This window comes from Pristiophorus japonicus, chromosome 15 (genome assembly GCF_044704955.1).
Source record: "Pristiophorus japonicus isolate sPriJap1 chromosome 15, sPriJap1.hap1, whole genome shotgun sequence".
NCBI classification, from domain to species: domain Eukaryota; kingdom Metazoa; phylum Chordata; class Chondrichthyes; family Pristiophoridae; genus Pristiophorus; species Pristiophorus japonicus.
In genome coordinates, this window is record NC_091991.1 from 95,602,683 (window position 1) to 95,622,747 (window position 20,065).

A 20,065-nucleotide genomic window follows, 5' to 3' on the forward strand; every position below is an offset into this window, starting at 1 on the left:
CGGGTCAGTGATCAGTGAGAGTCAGCGGGTCAGTGGTCAGTGAGGGGCAGCGGGTCAGTGGTCAGTGTGGGGCAGTGGGTCAGTGGTCAGTGAGAGTCAGCGGGTCAGTGGTCAGTGAGAGTCAGTGGTCAGTGAGAGTCAGTGGTCAGTGAGGGGCAGTGGGTCAGTGGTGAGTGAGAGTCAGCAGGTCAGTGGTCAGTGAGGGGCAGTGAGTCAGTGAGGGGCAGTGGGTCAGTGGTCAGAGAGAGGCAGCGGGTCAGTGGTCAGTGCGAGATAGCGGGTCCGTGAGAGGCAGCGGGTCAGTGGTCAGTGAGAGACAGTGGGTCCGTGAGGGGCAGTGGGTCAGTGAGAGGCAGCGGGTCCCTGAGGGGCAGTGGGTCGGTGAGAGGCAGCGGGTCAGTGAGAGTCAGCGGGTCAGTGGTCAGAGAGTCAGTGGTCAGTGAGAGTCAGTGGTCAGTGAGGGGCAGCAGGTCAGTGGTCAGTAAGAGTCAGCGGGTCAGTGGTCAGTGAGGGTCAGTGAGTCAGCAGGTCAGTGGTCAGTGAGGGCAGTGGGTCAGTGAGAGTCAGCAGGTCACTAGTCAGTGAGGGGCAGTGGGTCAGTGGTCAGTGAGAGTCAGCGGGTCAATGGTCAGTTAGAGTCAGCGGGTCAGTGAGGGTCAGCGGGTCAGTGATCAGTGAGGAGCAGCGGGTCAGTGGTCAGTGAGAGTCAGTGGGTCAGTGGTCAGTGAGGGGCAGTGGGTCAGTGGTCAGTGAGAGGCAGCGGGTCAGTGAGAGTCAGTGGTCAGTGAGAGTCAGCAGGTCAGTGAGAGTCAGCGCTTCAGTGGTCAGTGAGAGTCAGCGGGTCAGTGAGGGTCAGCGGGTCAGTGATCAGTGAGGAGCAGCGGGTCAGTGGTCAGTGAGAGTCAGCGGGTCAGTGGACAGTGAGGGGCAGTGGGTCAGTGGTCAGTGAGAGACAGCGGGTCAGTGAGAGGCAGTGGGTCAGTGGTCAGTGAGAGTCAGCAGGTCAGTGAGAGTCAGCGCTTCAGTGAGAGTCAGTGGGTCAGTGAGAGTCAGCAGGTCAGTGGTCAGTGAGGGGCAGTGGGTCAGTGGTCAGTGAGAGTCAGCAGGTAAGTGGTCAGTGAGAGTCAGCGGGTCAGTGGTCAGTGAGAGTCAGCGGGTCAGTGGTCAGTGAGGGGCAGCAGGTCAGTGGTCAGTGAGAGTCCGTGGTCAGTGAGGGGCAGCGTGTCAGTGGTCAGTGAGAGTCAGTGGTCAGTGAGAGTCAACGGGTCCGTGGTCAGTGAGGGGCAGTGGGTCAGTGAGGGGCATCGGGTCAGTGAGAGCCAGCGGGTCAGTGGTCAGTGAGGGGCAGTGGATCAGTGAGAGTCAGTGGTCAGTGAGCATCAGCGGGTCAGTTGTCAGTGAGGGGCAGTGAGTCAGTGGTCAGTGAGCGGCTGTGGGTCAGTGAGATTCAGCGGGTCAGTGGTCATGAGGGGTAGTGGGTCAGTGAGAGGCAGCGGGTCAGTGGTCAGTGAGAGACAGTGGGTCCGTGAGGGGCAGTGGGACAGTGAGAGGCAGCGGGTCCGTGACGGGCAGTGGGTCAGTGAGAGGCAGCAGGTCCGTGGTCAGTGAGAGGCAGTGGGTCAGTGGTCAGTGAGAGTCAGCGGGTCAGTGGTCAGTGAGAGTCAGCGGGTCAGTGGTCAGTGAGGGGCAGCAGGTCAGTGGTCAGTGAGAGTCAGCGGGTCAGTGAGAGTCAGTGGTCAGTGAGGGGCAGTGGGTCAGTGGTCAGTGAGAGTCAGTGGTCAGTGAGTCAGCAGGTCAGTGGTCAGTGAGGGCAGTGGGTCAGTGAGAGTCAGCGGGTCACTAGTCAGTGAGGGGCAGTGGGTCAGTGGTCAGTGAGAGTCAGCGGGTCAATGGTCAGTTAGAGTCAGCGGGTCAGTGAGGGTCAGCGGGTCAGTGATCAGTGAGGAGCAGCGGGTGAGTGGTCAGTGAGAGTCAGCGGGTCAGTGGTCAGTGAGGGGCAGTGGGTCAGTGGTCAGTGAGAGGCAGCGGGTCAGTGGTCAGTGAGAGTCAGCAGGTCAGTGAGAGTCAGCGCTTCAGTGGTCAGTGAGAGTCAGCGGGTCAGTGAGGGTCAGCGGGTCAGTGATCAGTGAGGAGCAGTGGGTCAGTGGACAGTGAGGGGCAGTGGGTCAGTGGTCAGTGAGAGTCAGCAGGTCAGTGGTCAGTGAGTCAACGGGTCAGTGGTCAGTGAGGGGCAGTGGGTCAGTGAGAGGCAGTGCGTCAGTGAGGGGCAGTGGGTCAGTGAGAATCAGCGGGTCAGTGGTCAGTGAGGGGCAGTGGGTCAGTGGTCAGTAAGAGTCTGTGGTCAGTGAGAGTCAGCGGGTCAGTGGTCAGTGAGGGGCAGTGGGTCAGTGAGAGGCAGCAGGTCAGTGGTCAGTGAGAGTCAGTAGTCAGTAAGGGACAGCGGGTCCGTGAGGGGCAGTGGGTCCGTGAGATTCAGCGGGTCAGTGAGAGTCAGCGGGTCAGTGATCAGTGAGAGTCAGCGGGTCAGTGGTCAGTGAGGGGCAGCGGGTCAGTGGTCAGTGAGAGTCAGCGGGTCAGTGAGAGTCAGTGGTCAGTGAGGGGCAGTGGGTCAGTGGTCAGTGAGAGTCAGCGGGTCAGTGAGTCAGCAGGTCAGTGGTCAGTGAGGGCAGTGGGTCAGTGAGAGTCAGCGGGTCACTAGTCAGTGAGGGGCAGTGGGTCAGTGGTCAGTGAGAGTCAGCGAGTCAATGGTCAGTTAGAGTCAGCGGGTCAGTGAGGGTCAGCGGGTCAGTGATCAGTGAGGAGCAGCGGGTCAGTGGTCAGTGAGAGTCAGCGGGTCAGTGGTCAGTGAGGGGCAGTGGGTCAGCGGTCAGTGAGAGTCAGCGAGTCAATGGTCAGTGAGAGTCAGCAGGTCAATGAGGGTCAGCGGGTCAGTGATCAGTGAGGAGCAGCGGGTCAGTGGTCAGTGAGAGTCAGCGGGTCAGTGGTCAGTGAGGGGCAGTGGGTCAGCGGTCAGTGAGAGTCAGCGGGTCAGAGGTCAGTGAGGGGCAGTGGGTCACTGGTCAGTGAGGGGCAGTGGGTCAGTGAGAATCAGCGGGTCAGTGGTCAGTGAGGGGCAGTGGGTCAGTGGTCAGTAAGAGTCAGTGGTCAGTGAGAGTCAGCGGGGCAGTGGGTCCGTGAGGGGCAGTGGGTCAGTGAGAGGCAGCGGGTCAGTGGTCAGTAAGGGGCAGTGGATCCGTGAGGGACAGCGGGTCCGTGAGGGGCAGTGGGTCAGTGAGAGGCAGCGGGTCCGTGAGGGGCAGCGGGTCAGTGAGAGTCAGCAGGTCAGTGGTCAGTGAGAGTCAGCGAGTCAGTGGTCAGTGAGGGGCAGTGGGTCAGTGGTCAGTGAGAGTCAGCGGGTCAGTGGTCAGTGAGGGGCAGCGGGTCAGTGAGAGTCAGCGGGTCAGTGGTAAGTGAGAGTCAGCGGGTCAGTGGTCAATGAGTGGCAGTGGGTCAGCGAGAGTCAGTGAGTCAGCGGGTCAGTGAGAGTCAGTGGTCATTGAGCGTCAGCGGGTCAGTGGTCAGTGAGGGGCAGTGGGTCAGTGGTCAGTGGTCAGTGATGGGCAGTGGGTCAGTGAGGGTCAGTGGTCAGTGAGAGTCAGCGGGACAGTGGTCAGTGAGGGGCAGTGAGAGTCAGCGGGTCAGTGGTCAGTGAGAGTCAGCGGGTCAGTGGTCAGTGAGGGGCAGTGGGTCAGTGAGAGTCAGCGGGTCAGTGGTCAGTGATGGGCAGTGGGTCAGTGAGGGTCAGTGAGAGTCAGCGGGACAGTTGTCAGTGAGGGTCAGTGGTCAGTGAGAGTCAGCGGGTCAGTGGTCAGTGAGAGTCAGCGGGTCAGTGGTCAGTGAGAGTCAGTGGTCAGTGAGGGGCAGTGGGTCAGTGGTCAGTGAGAGTCAGCGGGTCAGTGGTCATTGAGAGTCAGCGAGTCAGTGGTCAGTGAGGGGCAGTGGGTCAGTGGTCAGTGAGAGTCAGTGGTCAGTGAGGGGCAGTGGGTCAGTAGTGAGTGAGAGTCAGCAGGTCAGTGGTCAGTGAGGGGCTGTGAGTGAGTGAAGGGCAGTGGGTCCGTGAGAGGCAGCGGGTCAGTGAGAGTCAGCGGGTCAGTGGTCAGTGAGAGTCAGCGGTCAGTGAGAGTCAGCGGGTCAGTGAGAGTCAGTGGTCAGTGAGAGTCAGCGGGTCAGTGGTCAGTGAGTCAGCAGGTCAGTGGTCAGTGAGGGCAGTGGGTCAGTGGTCAGTAAGAGTCTGTGGTCAGTGAGAGTCAGTGGTCAGTGAGAGTCAGTAGTCAGTAAGGGACAGCGGGTCCGTGAGGGGCAGTGGGTCAGTGAGAGGCAGCGGGTCCGTGAGGGGCAGCGGGTCAGTGAGAGTCAGCAGGTCAGTGGTCAGTGAGAGTCAGCAGGTCAGTGGTCAGTGAGGGGCAGTGGGTCAGTGGTCAGTGAGGGGCAGTGGGTCAGTGAGAGTCAGCTTGTCAGTGAGATTCAGCGGGTCAGTGAGAGACAGCGGGTCAGTGGTCAGTGAGAGTCAGCGGGTCAGTGGTCAGTGAGGGTCAGTGGGCAGTGAGAGTCAGCGGGTCAGTTGTCAGTGAGGGGCAGTGGGTCAGTGAGAGTCAGTGGTCAGTGAGTCAACGGATCAGTGGTTCAGTGAGAGTTTGCGGGTCAGTGGTCAGTGAGGGGCAGTGGGTCAGTGAGAGTCAGCGGGTCAGTGGTCAGCGAGAGTCAGTGGTCAGTGAGGGGCAGTGGGTCAGTGGTCAGTGAGGGGCAGCGTGTCAGTGGTCAGTGAGAGTCAGCGGGTCAGTGGTCACTGAGGGGCAGTGGGTCAGTGAGAGTCAGCGTGTCAGTGGTCAGTGAGAGTCAGCGGGTCAGTGGTCAGTGAGGGGCAGTGGGTCAGTGGTCAGTAAGAGTCTGTGGTCAGTGAGAGTCAGCGGGTCAGTGGTCAGTGAGAGGCAGCGGGTCAGTGGTCAGTGAGAGTCAGTGGTCAGTAAGGGACAGCGGGTCCATGAGGGGCAGTGGGTCAGTGACAGGCAGCGGGTCCGTGAGGGGCAGCGGGTCAGTGAGAGTCAGCAGGTCAGTGGTCAGGGAGAGTCAGCGGGTCAGTGGTCAGTGAGGGGCAGTGGGTCAGTGGTCAGTGAGAGTCAGCGGGTCAGTGGTCAGTGAGGGGCAGTGGGTCAGTGAGAGGCAGCGGGTCAGTGAGAGTCAGTGGTCAGTAAGGGGCAGCGGGTCCGTGAGGGACAGCGGGTCCGTGAGGGGCAGTGGGTCAGTGAGAGGCAGCGGGTCCGTGAGGGGCAGCGGGTCAGTGAGAGTCAGCAGGTCAGTGGTCAGTGAGAGTCAGCGGGTCAGTGGTCAGTGAGGGGCAGTGGATCAGTGGTCAGTGAGAGTCAGCGGGTCAGTGGTCAGTGAGGGGCAGCGGGTCAGTGAGAGTCAGCGGGTCAGTGGTAAGTGAGAGTCAGCGGGTCAGTGGTCAATGAGGGGCAGTGAGTCAGCGGGTCAGTGAGAGTCAGTGGTCATTGAGCGTCAGCGGGTCAGTGGTCAGTGAGGGGCAGTGGGTCAGTGGTCAGTGAGAGTCAGCGGGTCAGTGATCAGTGAGAGTCAGCGGGTCAGTGGTCAGTGAGGGGCAGCGGGTCAGTGGTCAGTGTGGGGCAGTGGGTCAGTGGTCAGTGAGAGTCAGCGGGTCAGTGGTCAGTGAGAGTCAGTGGTCAGTGAGGGGCAGTGGGTCAGTGGTGAGTGAGAGTCAGCAGGTCAGTGGTCAGTGAGGGGCAGTGAGTCAGTGAGGGGCAGTGGGTCAGTGGTCAGAGAGAGGCAGCGGGTCAGTGGTCAGTGCGAGATAGCGGGTCCGTGAGAGGCAGCGGGTCAGTGGTCAGTGAGAGACAGTGGGTCCGTGAGGGGCAGTGGGTCAGTGAGAGGCAGCGGGTCCCTGAGGGGCAGTGGGTCGGTGAGAGGCAGCGGGTCAGTGAGAGTCAGCGGGTCAGTGGTCAGAGAGTCAGTGGTCAGTGAGAGTCAGTGGTCAGTGAGGGGCAGCAGGTCAGTGGTCAGTAAGAGTCAGCGGGTCAGTGGTCAGTGAGGGTCAGTGAGTCAGCAGGTCAGTGGTCAGTGAGGGCAGTGGGTCAGTGAGAGTCAGCGGGTCACTAGTCAGTGAGGGGCAGTGGGTCAGTGGTCAGTGAGAGTCAGCGGGTCAATGGTCAGTTAGAGTCAGCGGGTCAGTGAGGGTCAGCGGGTCAGTGATCAGTGAGGAGCAGCGGGTCAGTGGTCAGTGAGAGTCAGTGGGTCAGTGGTCAGTGAGGGGCAGTGGGTCAGTGGTCAGTGAGAGGCAGCGGGTCAGTGAGAGTCAGTGGTCAGTGAGAGTCAGCAGGTCAGTGAGAGTCAGCGCTTCAGTGGTCAGTGAGAGTCAGCGGGTCAGTGAGGGTCAGCGGGTCAGTGATCAGTGAGGAGCAGCGGGTCAGTGGTCAGTGAGAGTCAGCGGGTCAGTGGACAGTGAGGGGCAGTGGGTCAGTGGTCAGTGAGAGACAGCGGGTCAGTGAGAGGCAGTGGGTCAGTGGTCAGTGAGAGTCAGCAGGTCAGTGAGAGTCAGCGCTTCAGTGGTCAGTGAGAGTCAGTGGGTCAGTGAGAGTCAGCAGGTCAGTGGTCAGTGAGGGGCAGTGGGTCAGTGGTCAGTGAGAGTCAGCAGGTAAGTGGTCAGTGAGAGTCAGCGGGTCAGTGGTCAGTGAGAGTCAGCGGGTCAGTGGTCAGTGAGGGGCAGCAGGTCAGTGGTCAGTGAGAGTCCGTGGTCAGTGAGGGGCAGCGTGTCAGTGGTCAGTGAGAGTCAGTGGTCAGTGAGAGTCAACGGGTCCGTGGTCAGTGAGGGGCAGTGGGTCAGTGAGGGGCATCGGGTCAGTGAGAGCCAGCGGGTCAGTGGTCAGTGAGGGGCAGTGGATCAGTGAGAGTCAGTGGTCAGTGAGCATCAGCGGGTCAGTTGTCAGTGAGGGGCAGTGAGTCAGTGGTCAGTGAGCGGCTGTGGGTCAGTGAGATTCAGCGGGTCAGTGGTCATGAGGGGTAGTGGGTCAGTGAGAGGCAGCGGGTCAGTGGTCAGTGAGAGACAGTGGGTCCGTGAGGGGCAGTGGGACAGTGAGAGGCAGCGGGTCCGTGACGGGCAGTGGGTCAGTGAGAGGCAGCAGGTCCGTGGTCAGTGAGAGGCAGCGGGTCAGTGAGAGGCAGTGGGTCAGTGGTCAGTGAGAGTCAGCGGGTCAGTGGTCAGTGAGAGTCAGCGGGTCAGTGGTCAGTGAGGGGCAGCAGGTCAGTGGTCAGTGAGAGTCAGCGGGTCAGTGAGAGTCAGTGGTCAGTGAGGGGCAGTGGGTCAGTGGTCAGTGAGAGTCAGTGGTCAGTGAGTCAGCAGGTCAGTGGTCAGTGAGGGCAGTGGGTCAGTGAGAGTCAGCGGGTCACTAGTCAGTGAGGGGCAGTGGGTCAGTGGTCAGTGAGAGTCAGCGGGTCAATGGTCAGTTAGAGTCAGCGGGTCAGTGAGGGTCAGCGGGTCAGTGATCAGTGAGGAGCAGCGGGTGAGTGGTCAGTGAGAGTCAGCGGGTCAGTGGTCAGTGAGGGGCAGTGGGTCAGTGGTCAGTGAGAGGCAGCGGGTCAGTGGTCAGTGAGAGTCAGCAGGTCAGTGAGAGTCAGCGCTTCAGTGGTCAGTGAGAGTCAGCGGGTCAGTGAGGGTCAGCGGGTCAGTGATCAGTGAGGAGCAGTGGGTCAGTGGACAGTGAGGGGCAGTGGGTCAGTGGTCAGTGAGAGTCAGCAGGTCAGTGGTCAGTGAGTCAACGGGTCAGTGGTCAGTGAGGGGCAGTGGGTCAGTGAGAGGCAGTGCGTCAGTGAGGGGCAGTGGGTCAGTGAGAATCAGCGGGGCAGTGGGTCAGTGGTCAGTAAGAGTCTGTGGTCAGTGAGAGTCAGCGGGTCAGTGGTCAGTGAGGGGCAGTGGGTCAGTGAGAGGCAGCAGGTCAGTGGTCAGTGAGAGTCAGTAGTCAGTAAGGGACAGCGGGTCCGTGAGGGGCAGTGGGTCCGTGAGATTCAGCGGGTCAGTGAGAGTCAGCGGGTCAGTGATCAGTGAGAGTCAGCGGGTCAGTGGTCAGTGAGGGGCAGCGGGTCAGTGGTCAGTGAGAGTCAGCGGGTCAGTGAGAGTCAGTGGTCAGTGAGGGGCAGTGGGTCAGTGGTCAGTGAGAGTCAGCGGGTCAGTGGTCAGTGAGTCAGCAGGTCAGTGGTCAGTGAGGGCAGTGGGTCAGTGAGAGTCAGCGGGTCACTAGTCAGTGAGGGGCAGTGGGTCAGTGGTCAGTGAGAGTCAGCGAGTCAATGGTCAGTTAGAGTCAGCGGGTCAGTGAGGGTCAGCGGGTCAGTGATCAGTGAGGAGCAGCGGGTCAGTGGTCAGTGAGAGTCAGCGGGTCAGTGGTCAGTGAGGGGCAGTGGGTCAGTGGTCAGTCAGAGGCAATGGGTCAGTGGTCAGTGAGAGTCAGCAGGTCAGTGAGAGTCAGCGCTTCAGTGGTCAGTGAGAGTCAGCAGGTCAATGAGGGTCAGCGGGTCAGTGATCAGTGAGGAGCAGCGGGTCAGTGGTCAGTGAGAGTCAGCGGGTCAGTGGACAGTGAGGGGCAGTGGGTCAGTGGTCAGTGAGAGTCAGTGGTCAGTGAGTCAACGGGTCAGTGGTCAGTGAGGGGCAGTGGGTCAGTGAGAGGCAGTGCGTCAGTGAGGGGCAGTGGGTCAGTGAGAATCAGCGGGTCAGTGGTCAGTGAGGGGCAGTGGGTCAGTGGTCAGTAAGAGTCTGTGGTCAGTGAGGGGCAGTGGGTCAGTGAGAGTCAGCGGGTCAGTGAGAGTCAGCGGGTCAGTGTTCAGTGAGGGTTAGTGGTCAGTGAGAGTCAGCGGGTCCGTGAGCAGTGGGTCAGTGAGAGTCAGTGGTCAGTGAGGGGCAGTGGGTCAGTGGTCAGTGAGAGTCAGCGTGTCAGTGAGGGGCAGTGGGTCAGTGAGAGTCAGCGGGTCAGTGTTCAGTGAGGGTTAGTGGTCAGTGAGAGTCAGCGGTCAGTGAGAGTCAGTGGTCAGTGAGGGTCAGCGGGTCAGTGGTCAGTGAGGGGCAGCGGGTCAGTGGTCAGTGAGGGGCAGTGGGTCAGTGGTCAGTGAAGGACAGCGGGTCAGTGGTCAGTGAGAGTCATCGGGTCGGTGAGGGGCGGCGGGTCAGTGGTCAGTGAGGGGCGGCGGGTCAGTGAGGGACAGTGGGTCAGTGGTCAGTGAGAGTCAGCGGGTCAGTGGTCAGTGAGGGGCAGTGGGTCAGTGAGAGTCAGCGGGTCAGTGGTCAGTGAGAGTCAGCCGTTCATTGGTCAGTGAGGGTCAGTGGTCAGTGAGAGTCAGTGGTCAGTGAGGGGCAGCGGGTCCGTGAGAGGCAGCAGGTCCGTGAGAGGCAGCGGGTCAGTGAGAGTCAGTGGGTCAGTGGTCAGTGAGAGTCAGTGGTCAGTGAGAGGCAGTGGGTCCGTGAGGGGCAGTGGGTCAGTGAGGGGCAGTGGGTCCGTTAGGGGCAGTGGGTCAGTGAGAGGCAGCGGGTCCGTGATGGGCAGCGGGTGAGTGGTCAGTGAGAGTCAGCGGATCAGTGGTCAGAGAGAGTCTGCGGGTCAGTGGTCAGTGAGAGTCAGCGAGTCAGTGGTCAGTGAGGGGCAGCGGGTCAGTGAGAGTCAGCAGGTCAGTGGTCAGTGAGGGGCAGTGGGTCAGTGAGAGTCAGCAGGTAAGTGGTCAGTGAGAGTCAGCGGGTCAGTGGTCAGTGAGGGGCAGTGGGTCAGTGGTCATTGAGAGTCAGCGGGTCAGTGGTCAGTGAGGGGCAGCGGGTCAGTGGTCAGTGAGAGTCAACGGATCAGTGGTCAGTGAGAGTCAGTGGTCAGTGATGGGCAGCGGGTCAGTGGTCAGTGAGAGTCAGCGGGTCAGTGGTCAGTGAGGTGCAGTGGGTCAGTGGTCAGTGAGGGGCATCGGGTCAATGGTCAGTGAGAGTCAGCGGGTCAGTGAGTGGCAGTGGGTCAGTGGTCAGTGAGTGTCAGTGGTCAGTGAGGAGCAGCGGGTCAGTGGTCAGTGAGAGTCAGTGGGTCAGTGGTCAGTGAGGGGCAGTAGGTCAGTGAGAGTCAGTGGTCAGTGAGGGGCAGCGGGTCAGTGGTCAGTGAGAGTCAGTGGTCAGTGAGGGGCAGTGGGTCAGTGGTCAGTGAGAGTCAGTGGGTCAGTGGTCAGTGAGGGGCAGTGAATCAGTGGTCAGTGAGGGGCAGCGGGTCAGTGGTCAGTGAGAGTCAGCGGGTCAGTGGTCAGTGAGAGTCAGTGGTCAGTGAGGGGAAGTGGGTCAGTGGTCAGTGAGAGTCAGCGGGTCAATGGTCAGTGAGGGGCAGTGGGTCAGTGAGAGTCAGCAGGTCAGTGGTCAGTGAGGGGCAGTGGGTCAGTGGTCAGTGAGAGTCAGCAGGAAAGTGGTCAGTGAGAGTCAGTGGTCAGTGAGGGGCAGTGGGTCAGTGAGAGTCAACGGGTCAGTGGTCACTGAGAGTCAGTGGTCAGTGAGGGGCAGCGGGTCAACGGTCAGTGATAGTCAGCGGGTCAGTGGTCAGTGAGGGGCAGTGGGTCAGTGATCAGTGAGGGGCATCGGGTCAGTGGTCAGTGAGAGTCAGCGGGTCAGTGGTCAGTGAGGGGCAGTGGGTCAGTGGTCAGTGAGAGTCAGCGGGTCAGTGGTCAGTGAGGGGCAGCGGGTCAGTGGTCAGTGAGGGGCAGTGGATCAGTGAGAGTCAGTGGTCAGTGAGGGGCAGTGGATCAGTGGTCAGTGAGAGTCAGCGGGTCAGTGGTCAGTGAGAGACAGTGGGTCAGCGAGTCAGTGAGGGGCAGTGGGTCAGTGAGAGGCAGCGGGTCAGTGGTCAGTGAGAGACAGTGGGTCCGTGAGGGGCCGTGGGTCAGTGAGAGGCAGCGGGTCAGTGAGAGGCAGCGGGTCCGTGAGGGTCAGTGGTCAGTGAGAGGCAGCGGGTCAGTGATAGTCAGCGGGTCAGTGGTCAGTGAGGGGCAGTGGGTCAGTGAGGGTCAGTGGTCAGGGAGGGGCAGTAGGTCAGTGGTCAGTGAGTCAGTGGGTCAGTGAGAGTCAGTGGTCAGTGAGGGGCAGCGGGTCAGTGGTCAGTGAGAGTCAGCGGGTCAGTGGTCAGTGAGAGTCAGTGGTCAGTGAGGGGCAGTGGGTCAGTGGTCAGTGAGAGTCAGCGGGTTAATGGTCAGTGAGGGGCAGGGGGTCAGTGGTCAGTGAGGGGCAGTGTGTCAGTGAGAGTCAGCTGGTCAGTGAGAGTCAGTGGTCAGTGGTTCAGTGAGAGTCAGCGGGTCAGTGAGGGGCAGTGGGTCAGTGGTCAGTGAGAGGCAGCGGGTCAGTGGTCCGTGAGAGGCAGCGGGTCAGTGAGAGGCAGCGGGTCCTTGAGGGGCAGCGGGTCAGTGGTCAGTGAGAGTCAGCTGGTCAGTGAGGGTCAGTGGTCAGTGAGAGTCAGCGGGTCAGTGGTCAGTGAGGGGCAGCGGGTCAGTGGTCAGTGAGGGGCAGTGGGTCAGTGAGGGGCAGCGGGTCAGTGGTCAGAGAGGGGCAGTGGGTCAGTGAGAATCAGCGGGTCAGTGGTCAGTGAGGGGCAGCAGGTCAGTGGTCAGTGAGGGTCAGTGGGTCAGTGAGAGTCAGTGGTCAGTGAGGGTCAGTGGTCAGTGAGTGTCAGCGGGTTAGTGAGAGTCAGTGGTCAGTGAGGGGGAATGGCTCAGTGGTCAGTGAGGGGCAGCGGGTCAGTGAGAGTCAGCGGGTCAGTGGTCAGTGAGGGGCAGAGGGGCAGTGGTCAGTGAGGGGCAGCGGGTCAGTGGTCAGTGAGAGTCAGCGGGTCAATGGTCAGTGAGAGTCAGTGGGTCAGTGGTCAGCGGGTCAGTGGTCAGTGAGGGCCCCTGTTCAGTGGTCAGTGAGAGTCAGCAGGTCAGTGGTCAGTGAGGGGCAGCCGGTCAGTGGTCAGTGAGAGTCAGCGGTCAGTGAGAGTCAGTGGTCAGTGAGGGGCAGTGGGTCAGTGATCAGTGAGAGTCAGTGGTCAGTGAGGGGCAGTGGGTCAGTGGTCAGTGAGAGTCAGCGGGTCAGTGGTCAGTGCGAGTCAGCGGGTCAGTGGTCAGTGAGGGGCAGCGTGTCAGTGGTCAGTGAGAGTCAGCGGCTCAATGGTCAGTGAGGGTCAGTGGGTCAGTGAGGGTCAGTGGTCAGTGAGAGTCAGTGGTCAGTGAGGGGCAGTGGGTCAGTGAGGGGCAGTGGGTCAGTGAGAGTCAGCGGGTCAGTGGTCAGTGAGGGGCAGTGGGTCAGTGGTCAATGAGGGGCAGCTGGTCAGTGAGGGGCAGTGGGTCAGTGAGTCAGCGGGTCAGTGGTCAGTGAGGGGCAGCAGGTCAGTGGTCAGTGAGAGTCAGCGGGTCAGTGGGCAGTGAGGGGCAGTGGGTCAGTGAGTCAGCGGGTCAGTGAGGGGCAGTGGGTCAGTGGTCAGTGAGAGTCAGCAGGTCAGTGGTCAGTGAGGGGCAGCGGGTCAGTGGTCAGTGAGAGTCAGCGGTCAGTGAGAGTCAGTGGTCAGTGAGTGTCAGTGGTCAGTGAGAGTCAGTGGATCAGTGGTCAGTGAGGGGCAGCGGGTCAGTGGTCAGTGAGAGTCAGCGGGTCACTGGTCAGTGAGGGTCAGTGGTCAGTGAGGGGCAGCGGGTCAGTGGTCAGTGAGGGGCAGCGGGTCAGTGATAGTCAGCAGCTCAATGGTCAGTGAGGGGCAGTGGGTCAGTGAGAGTCAGCGGGTCAGTGGTCAGTGAGAGTCAGTGGGTCAGTGGTCAGTGAGAGTCAGTGGGTCAGTGGTCAGTGAGGGTCAGTGGTCAGTGAGAGTCAGTGGTCAGTGAGTGTCAGCGGGTCAGTGGTTAGTGAGGGGCAGCGGGTCAGTGAGAGTCAGCGGGTCAGTGAGAGTCAGTGGTCAGTGAGGGGCAGTGGGTCAGTGAGTGTCAGCGGGTCAGTGGTCAGTGAGTGGCAGCGGGTCAGTGGTCAGTGAGAGTCAGCGGGTCAGCGCCGGCCAAGACTTGTTGGAGCCTTCGTGTCAATCTTGTTACATGTTGATTATACGCCAGGTTGAAGGGAATTTTTGCTGTCATATCCGATCATACCCGGTCATGTCTGGTCATATCCGGTCGTGTCTGGTCCTGTCTGGTTCCCGTCTGATCTGTCCGGTTCCTGACTGGTTGTGTCTGGGCCCATCTGGTTCAAACTGGCTCTAGCCTGTTCACGTCTGTTCCTGTCTGGTTCCTGTCTGTCTGTTACAGCCCCTGTACGCGGATTGGTTCATTCTCTGGTATACCAGCTGTGCCATAGAATGGAGTCACACTACTGTTTATAAAAGGCACTTTTTGGGTTCAGTTGCAGTAGCTCTGAGTATGAGATGGAGGACGAGGACGAGGAAGACGAGGAGGGTGAGGACCTAGCTCCCTCAGACCTGGGCGGTGTTCCGTGGATGGAAGCTGTGAGGATACATCGGCTGCTGAAGGGCAATCCCGAAGGAGACACAGAGGCTGAGGATGAGGATGAGGAACAATCGGAATCGAGTTACGGTGAGTGATGCAGGCTCACGGGTTTCAGGCTGTGATCTTAAACCCTGACTGAAGGGGCCACGTAAACTCATTGTGTGAAGTCCAGGATAGTGCAGGCGGCCCGTCCCTTTCGGTGGTACACAACACTGGGTTTCACTGCCACAGGGAGTGCATGGCTTCAGGCCTGCAGCTCCCTCGTGCAGGATCCCGAGTGGTCGTTGAGGGCAGTCCAGGTAACAGAGGGATCATCAGAGGCCATCAACACGGGGTTAATGTACTGGGGATGGGGTTCAGTGGGGGAGTTAATGTCCTGGGGATTGGGTTCAGTGGGGGAGTTAATGTCCTGCGGATGGGGTTCAGTCGGACAGGTAATGTACTGGGGATGGGGTTCATTGGGGGAGTTAATGTACTGGGGGGTAGGGTTCAGTGGGACAGGTAATGTACTGGGGATGGGGTTCAGTGGGGGAGTTAATGTACTGGGGATGGGGTTCAGTGGGGGAGTTAATGTACTGGGAATGGATTTCATGGGGGAGTTAATGTACTGGGGGATGGGGTTCAGTGGGAGAGTTAATGTACTGGGGATAGGGTTCAGTGGGGGAGTTAATGTACTGGGGATGGGGTTCAGTGGGGGAGTTAATGTACTGGGAATGGGGTTCACGGGGGAGCTAATGTACTGGGGATGGGGTTCAGTGGGTGGGTTAATGTACTGGGGATGGGGTTCAGTGGGACAGTTAATGTACTGGGGATGGGGTTCAGTGGGGGGGTTAATCTACTGGGGATGGGGTTCAGTGGGGGGGTTAATGTGCTGAGGGATGGGGTTCAGTGGGGGGTTAATGTACTGGGGATGGGGTTCAGTGGGAGGGTTAATGTACTGGGGATGGGGTTCAGTGGGAGAGTTAATGTACTGGGGATGGGGTTCAGTGGGGGAGTTAATGTACTGGGCATGGTGTTCAGTGGGCGAGTTAATGTACTGGGAATGGGGTTCAGTGGGGGAGTTAATGTTCTGGGGATGGGGTTCAGTGGGGAGTTAATGTACTGGGGGATGGGGTTCAGTGGGGAGTTAATGTACTGGGGATGGGTTCAGTGGGGGAGTTAATCTACTGGGGATGGGGTTCAGTGGGACAGTTAATGTACTGGGGATGGGGTTCATTGGGGGAGCTAATGTACTGGGGATGGGGTTCAGTGGGTGGGTTAATGTACTGGGGATGGGGTTCAGTGGGACAGTTAATGTACTGGGGATGGGGTTCAGTGGGGGGTTAATGGGATGGGGGTAAGTGGGGGGTTAATGTACTGGGGATGGGGTTCAGTGGGGGGTTAATGTACTGGGGATGAGGGTCAGTAGGGGGCTTAATGTACTGGGGATGGGGTTCAGTGGGGGGGTTAATGTACTGGGGATGAGGTTCAGTGGGGGGGGTTAATGTACTGGGAATGAGGTTCAGTGGGGGGGTTAATGTACTGGGGATGAGGTTCAGTGGGGGGTTAATGTACTGGGGATGAGGTTCAGTGGGGGGTTAATGTACTGGGGATGGGGTTCAGTGGGAGAGTTAATGTACTGGGGATGGGGTTCAGTGGTGGAGTTAATGTACTGGGAATGGGGTTCACGGGGGAGTTAATGTACTGGGGATGGGGTTCAGTTCGGGAGTTAATGTACTGGGGATGGGGTTCAGTGGGGAGTTAATGTACTGGCGGATGGGGTTCAGTGGGGGAGTTAATGTACTGGGAATGGGTTTCATGGGGGCGTTAATGTACTGTGGATGAGGTTCAGTGGGGGGGGTTAATGTACTGGGGATGAGGTTCAGTGGGGAGTTAATGTACTGGGGATGAGGTTCAGTGGTGGAGTTAATGTACTGGGAATGGGGTTCACGGGGGAGTTAATGTACTGGGGATGGGGTTCAGTTCGGGAGTTAATGTACTGGGGATGGGGTTCAGTGGGGAGTTAATGTGCTGGGGGATGGGGTTCAGTGGGGGAGTTAATGTACTGGGAATGGGTTTCATGGGGGCGTTAATGTACTGTGGATGAGGTTCAGTGGGGGGGTTAATGTACGGGGGATGAGGTTCAGTGAGGGAGTTAATGTACTGGGGATGGGGTTCAGTGGGGAGTTAATGTATTGGGGGATCGGGTTCAGTGGGACAGTTAATGTACTGGAGGATGTGGTTCAGTGGGGGGGGGTTAATGTACTGGGGATGAGGTTCAGTGGGGGGGTTAATGTACTGGGGATGAGGTTCAGTGGCGGGTTAATGTACTGGGGATGAGGTTCAGTGGGGGGTTAATGTACTGGGGATGGGGTTCAGTCTGGGAGTAAATGTACTGGGGATGCGGTTCAGTGGGGAGTTAATGTACTGGGGATGGGGTTCAGTGGGGGAGTTAATGTACTGGGAATGGGGTTCACGGGGGAGTTAATGTACTGGGGATGGTGTTCAGTGGGCGATTTAATGTACCGGGTATGGGGTTCAGTGGGGAGTTAATGTACTGGGGGATGGGGTTCAGTGGGGGAGTTAATGTACTGGTAATGGATTTCATGGGGGAGTTAATGTACTGGGGGTTGGCTTTCAGTGGGGGAGTTAATGTACTGGGGGATAGGGTTCAGTGGGACAGGTAATGTACTGGGGATGGGGTTCAGTGGGGGAGTTAATCTACTGGGGATGGGGTTCAGTGGGGAAGCGACTGTACTGGGGATGGGATTCAGTGGGGGGTTTAATGTACTGGGGATGAGGTTCAGTGGGGGGGTTAATGTACTGGGGATGAGGTTCAGTGGGGGGTTAATGTACTGGGGATGGGGTTCAGTGGGGAGTTAATGTACTGGGGGATGGGGTTCAGTGGGGGAGTTAATGTACTGGGAATGGGTTTCATGGGGGAGTTAATGTACTTTGGATGAGGTTCAGTGGGGGGGTTAATGTACTGGGGATGAGGTTCAGTGGGGGGGTTAATGTACTGGGGATGAGGTTCAGTGGGGGTGTTAATGTACTGGGGATGAGGTTCAGTGGGGAGGTTAATGTACTGGGGATGAGGTTCACGGGGGAGTTAATGTACTGGGGATGGGGTTCAGTGAGGGAGTTAATGTACTGGGGATGGGGTTCAGTGGGGAGTTAATGTACTGGGGGATCGGGTTCAGTGGGACAGTTAATGTTCTGGAAGATGTGGTTCAGTGGGGGGGTTAATGTACTGGGGATGAGGTTCAGTGGGGAGGTTAATGTACTTGGGATGAGGTTCAGTGGCGGGTTAATGTGCTGGGGATGAGGTTCAGTGGGGGGGGGGTTAATGTACTGGGGATGGGGTTCAGTGCGGGGGTTAATGTACTGGGGATGGGGTTCAGTGGGTGAGTTAATGTACTGGGGATGGGGTTCAGTGGGGGCGTTAATGTACTTGGGATGGGGTTCAGTCTGGGAGTTAATGTACTGGGGATGGGGTTCAGTGGGGAGTTAATGTACTGGGGATGGGGTTCAGTGAGAGAGTTAATGTACTGGGAATGGGGTTCACGGGGGAGTTAATGTACTGGGGATTGGGTTCAGTGGGGGAGTTAATGTACTGGGGATGGGGTTCAGTGGCGGAGTTAATATACTGGGGGATAGGTTTCAGTCAAACAGGTAATGGACTGTGGATTTGGTTCAGTAGGTGAGTTAATGTACTGGGGGATGGGGTTCAGTGGGAGAGTTAATGCACTGGGGATGGGGTTCAGTGGGGGAGTTAATGTACTGGGGATGGGGTTCAGTGGGCGAGTTAATGTACTGGGGGGTGGGGTTCAGTGAGGGAGTTAATGTACCGGGTATGAGGTTCAGTGGGGAGTTAATGTACTGGGGGATGGGGTTCAGTGGGGGAGTTAATGTACTGGTAATGGATTTCATGGGGGAGTTAATGTACTGGAGGTTGGCTTTCAGTGGGGGAGTTAATGTACTGGGGGATAGGGTTCAGTGAGACAGGTAATGTACTGGGGATGGGGTTCAGTGGGGGAGTAAATCTACCGGGGGTGGGGTTCAGTGGGACAGTTAATGTACTGGGGATGGGGTTCAGTGGGGAAGCGACTGTACTGGGGATGGGATTGAGTGGGGGGGTTAATGTACTGGGGATGAGGTTCAGTGGGGGGGTTAATGTACTGGGGATGAGGTTCAGTGGGGGGTTAATGTTCTGGGGATGGGGTTCAGTGGGGAGTTATGTACTGGGGGATGGGGTTCAGTGGGGGAGTTAATATCCTGGGGGATAGGGTTCAGTGGGACAGGTAATGTACTGGGGGATGGGGTTTAGTGGGGGAGTTAATGTACTGGGAATGGATTTCATGGGGGAGTTAATGTACTGTGGGTTGGCGTTCCGTGGGGGAGTTAATGTACTGAGGGATAGGGTTCAGTGGGACAGGTAATGTACTGGGGATGGTGTTCAGTGGGGGAGTTAATGTACTGGGGGATGGGGTTCAGTTGGAGAGTTAATGTACTGGGGATGGGGTTCAGTGGGGGAGTTAATGTACTGGGGATGGGGTTCAGTGGGGGGGTTAATGTACTGGGGATGAGGTTCAGTGGGGGGGTTAATGTACTGGGGATGAGGTTCAGTGGGGGGGTTAATGTACTGGGGATGAGGTTCAGTGGGGGAGTTAATGTACTGGGGATGGGGTTCAGTGGGAGAGTTACTGTACTGGGGATGGGGTTCAGTGGGAGAGTTAATGTACTGGGGATTTGGTTCAGTGGGGAGTTAATGTACTGGGGGATGGGGTTCAGTGGGAGAGTTAATGTACTGGGGGATGGGGTTCAGTGGGAGAGTTAATGTACTGGTGGATGGGGTTCAGTGGGGGAGTTAATGTTCTGGGAATGGGTTTCATGGGGGAGTTAATGTACTGAGGGTTGGGGTTCAGTGGGGGATTTAATGTACTGGGGGATAGGGTTCAGTGGGACAGGTAATGTACTGGGGATGGGGTTCAGTGGGGAAGTTAATGTACTGGGAATGGGGTTCCGTGAGGGAGTTAATGTACTGGGGATGGGGTTCAGTGGGGGGAGTTAATGTACTGGGGATGGGGTTCAGTGGGGCAGTTAATGTGCTGGGGATGGGGTTCAGTGGGGGGGCTAATGTACTGGGGATGGGGTTCAGTGGGAGGGTTAAATGTACTGGGGATGAGGTTCAGTGGGGAGGTTAATGTACTGGGGATGAGGTTCAGTGGGGGGGTTAATGTACTGGGGATGGGGTTCAGTGGGGGAGTTAATGTACTGGGGGATAGGATTCAGTGGGACAGGTAATGTACTGGGGATGGGTTTCAGTGGGGGAGGTTAATGTACTGGGGGATGGGGTTCAGTGGGAGAGTTAATGTACTGAGGATGCGGTTCAGTGGGGGAGTAAATGTACTGGGGATGGGGTTCAGTGGGGGGAGTTAATGTTCTGGGGATGGGGTTCAGTGGGGGGGTTAATGTACTGGGGATGAGGTTCAGTGGGGGGTTAATGTACTGGGGATGAGGTTCAGTGGGGGAGTTAATGTACTGGGGATGAGGTTCAGTGGGGGGTTAATGTACTGGGGATCAGGTTCAGTGGGGGGGGTTAATGGACTGGGGATGAGGTTCAGTGCGGGGGGTGTTAATGTACTGGGGATGGGGTTCAGTGGGAGAGTTAATGTACTGGGGGAGGGGGTTCAGTGGGGGAGTTAATGTGCTGCGGGATGGGGTTCAGTGGGGGGGATTAATGTACTGGGGATGAGATTCAGTGCGGGGGGTTAATGTACTGGGGATGAGGTTCAGTGGGAGAGTTAATGTACGGGGGATGGGGTTCAGTGGGGGAGTTAATGTGCTGGGGATGGGGTTCAGTGGGGGAGTTAATGTACTGGGGATGGGGTTCAGTGGGACAGTTAATGTACTGGGGATGGGGTTCAGTGGGGGGGGGGTTATTGTGCTGGGGAATGGGGTTCAGTGGGGGGTTAATGTACTGGGGATGGGGTTCAGTGGGGGGTTAATGTACTGGGGATGAGGATCAGTGGGGGAGTTAATGTACTGGGGATGGGGTTCAGTGGGGGAGTTAATGTACTGGGGATGGGGTTCAGTGGGTGAGTTAATGTACTGGGGATGGGGTTTAGTGGGGGAGTTAATGTACTGGGGATGGGGTTCAGTGGGGGAGTTAATGTACTGGGGATGGGGTTCAGTGGGGGAGTTAATGTACTGGGGATGGGGTTCAGTGGGAGAGTTAATGTACTGGGGATGGGGTTCAGTGGGGAGTTAATGTACGGGGGATGGGGTTCAGTGGGGGAGTTAATGTGCTGGGGATGGGGTTCAGTGGGGGAGTTAATGTACTGGGGATGGGGTTCAGTGGGACAGTTAATGTACTGGGGATGGGGTTCAGTGGGGGGGGGTTATTGTGCTGGGGAATGGGGTTCAGTGGGGGGTTAATGTACTGGGGATGGGGTTCAGTGGGGGGTTAATGTACTGGGGATGAGGATCAGTAATGGGGTTAATGTACTGGGGATGAGGTTCAGTGGGGGAGTTAATGAACTGGGGATGAGGTTCAGTGGGGGGGTTAATGTACTGGGGA

At 58.1% G+C, this 20,065-nt stretch overlaps 1 protein-coding gene across 3 annotated transcripts in view; it reads left to right on the plus strand.

The window, feature by feature from the left end:
* Window positions 1–20,065, plus strand: part of mical3a (microtubule associated monooxygenase, calponin and LIM domain containing 3a) — a 637,446-nt gene that overhangs the window by 452,700 nt on the left and 164,681 nt on the right. For all 3 annotated transcript variants that reach the window (XM_070900720.1, XM_070900722.1, XM_070900721.1), the window contains one exon: window positions 13,403–13,593. In XM_070900720.1, coding sequence (XP_070756821.1) covers window positions 13,403–13,593 — 191 coding nt within the window. The remainder of the gene's footprint in view (window positions 1–13,402; window positions 13,594–20,065) is intronic.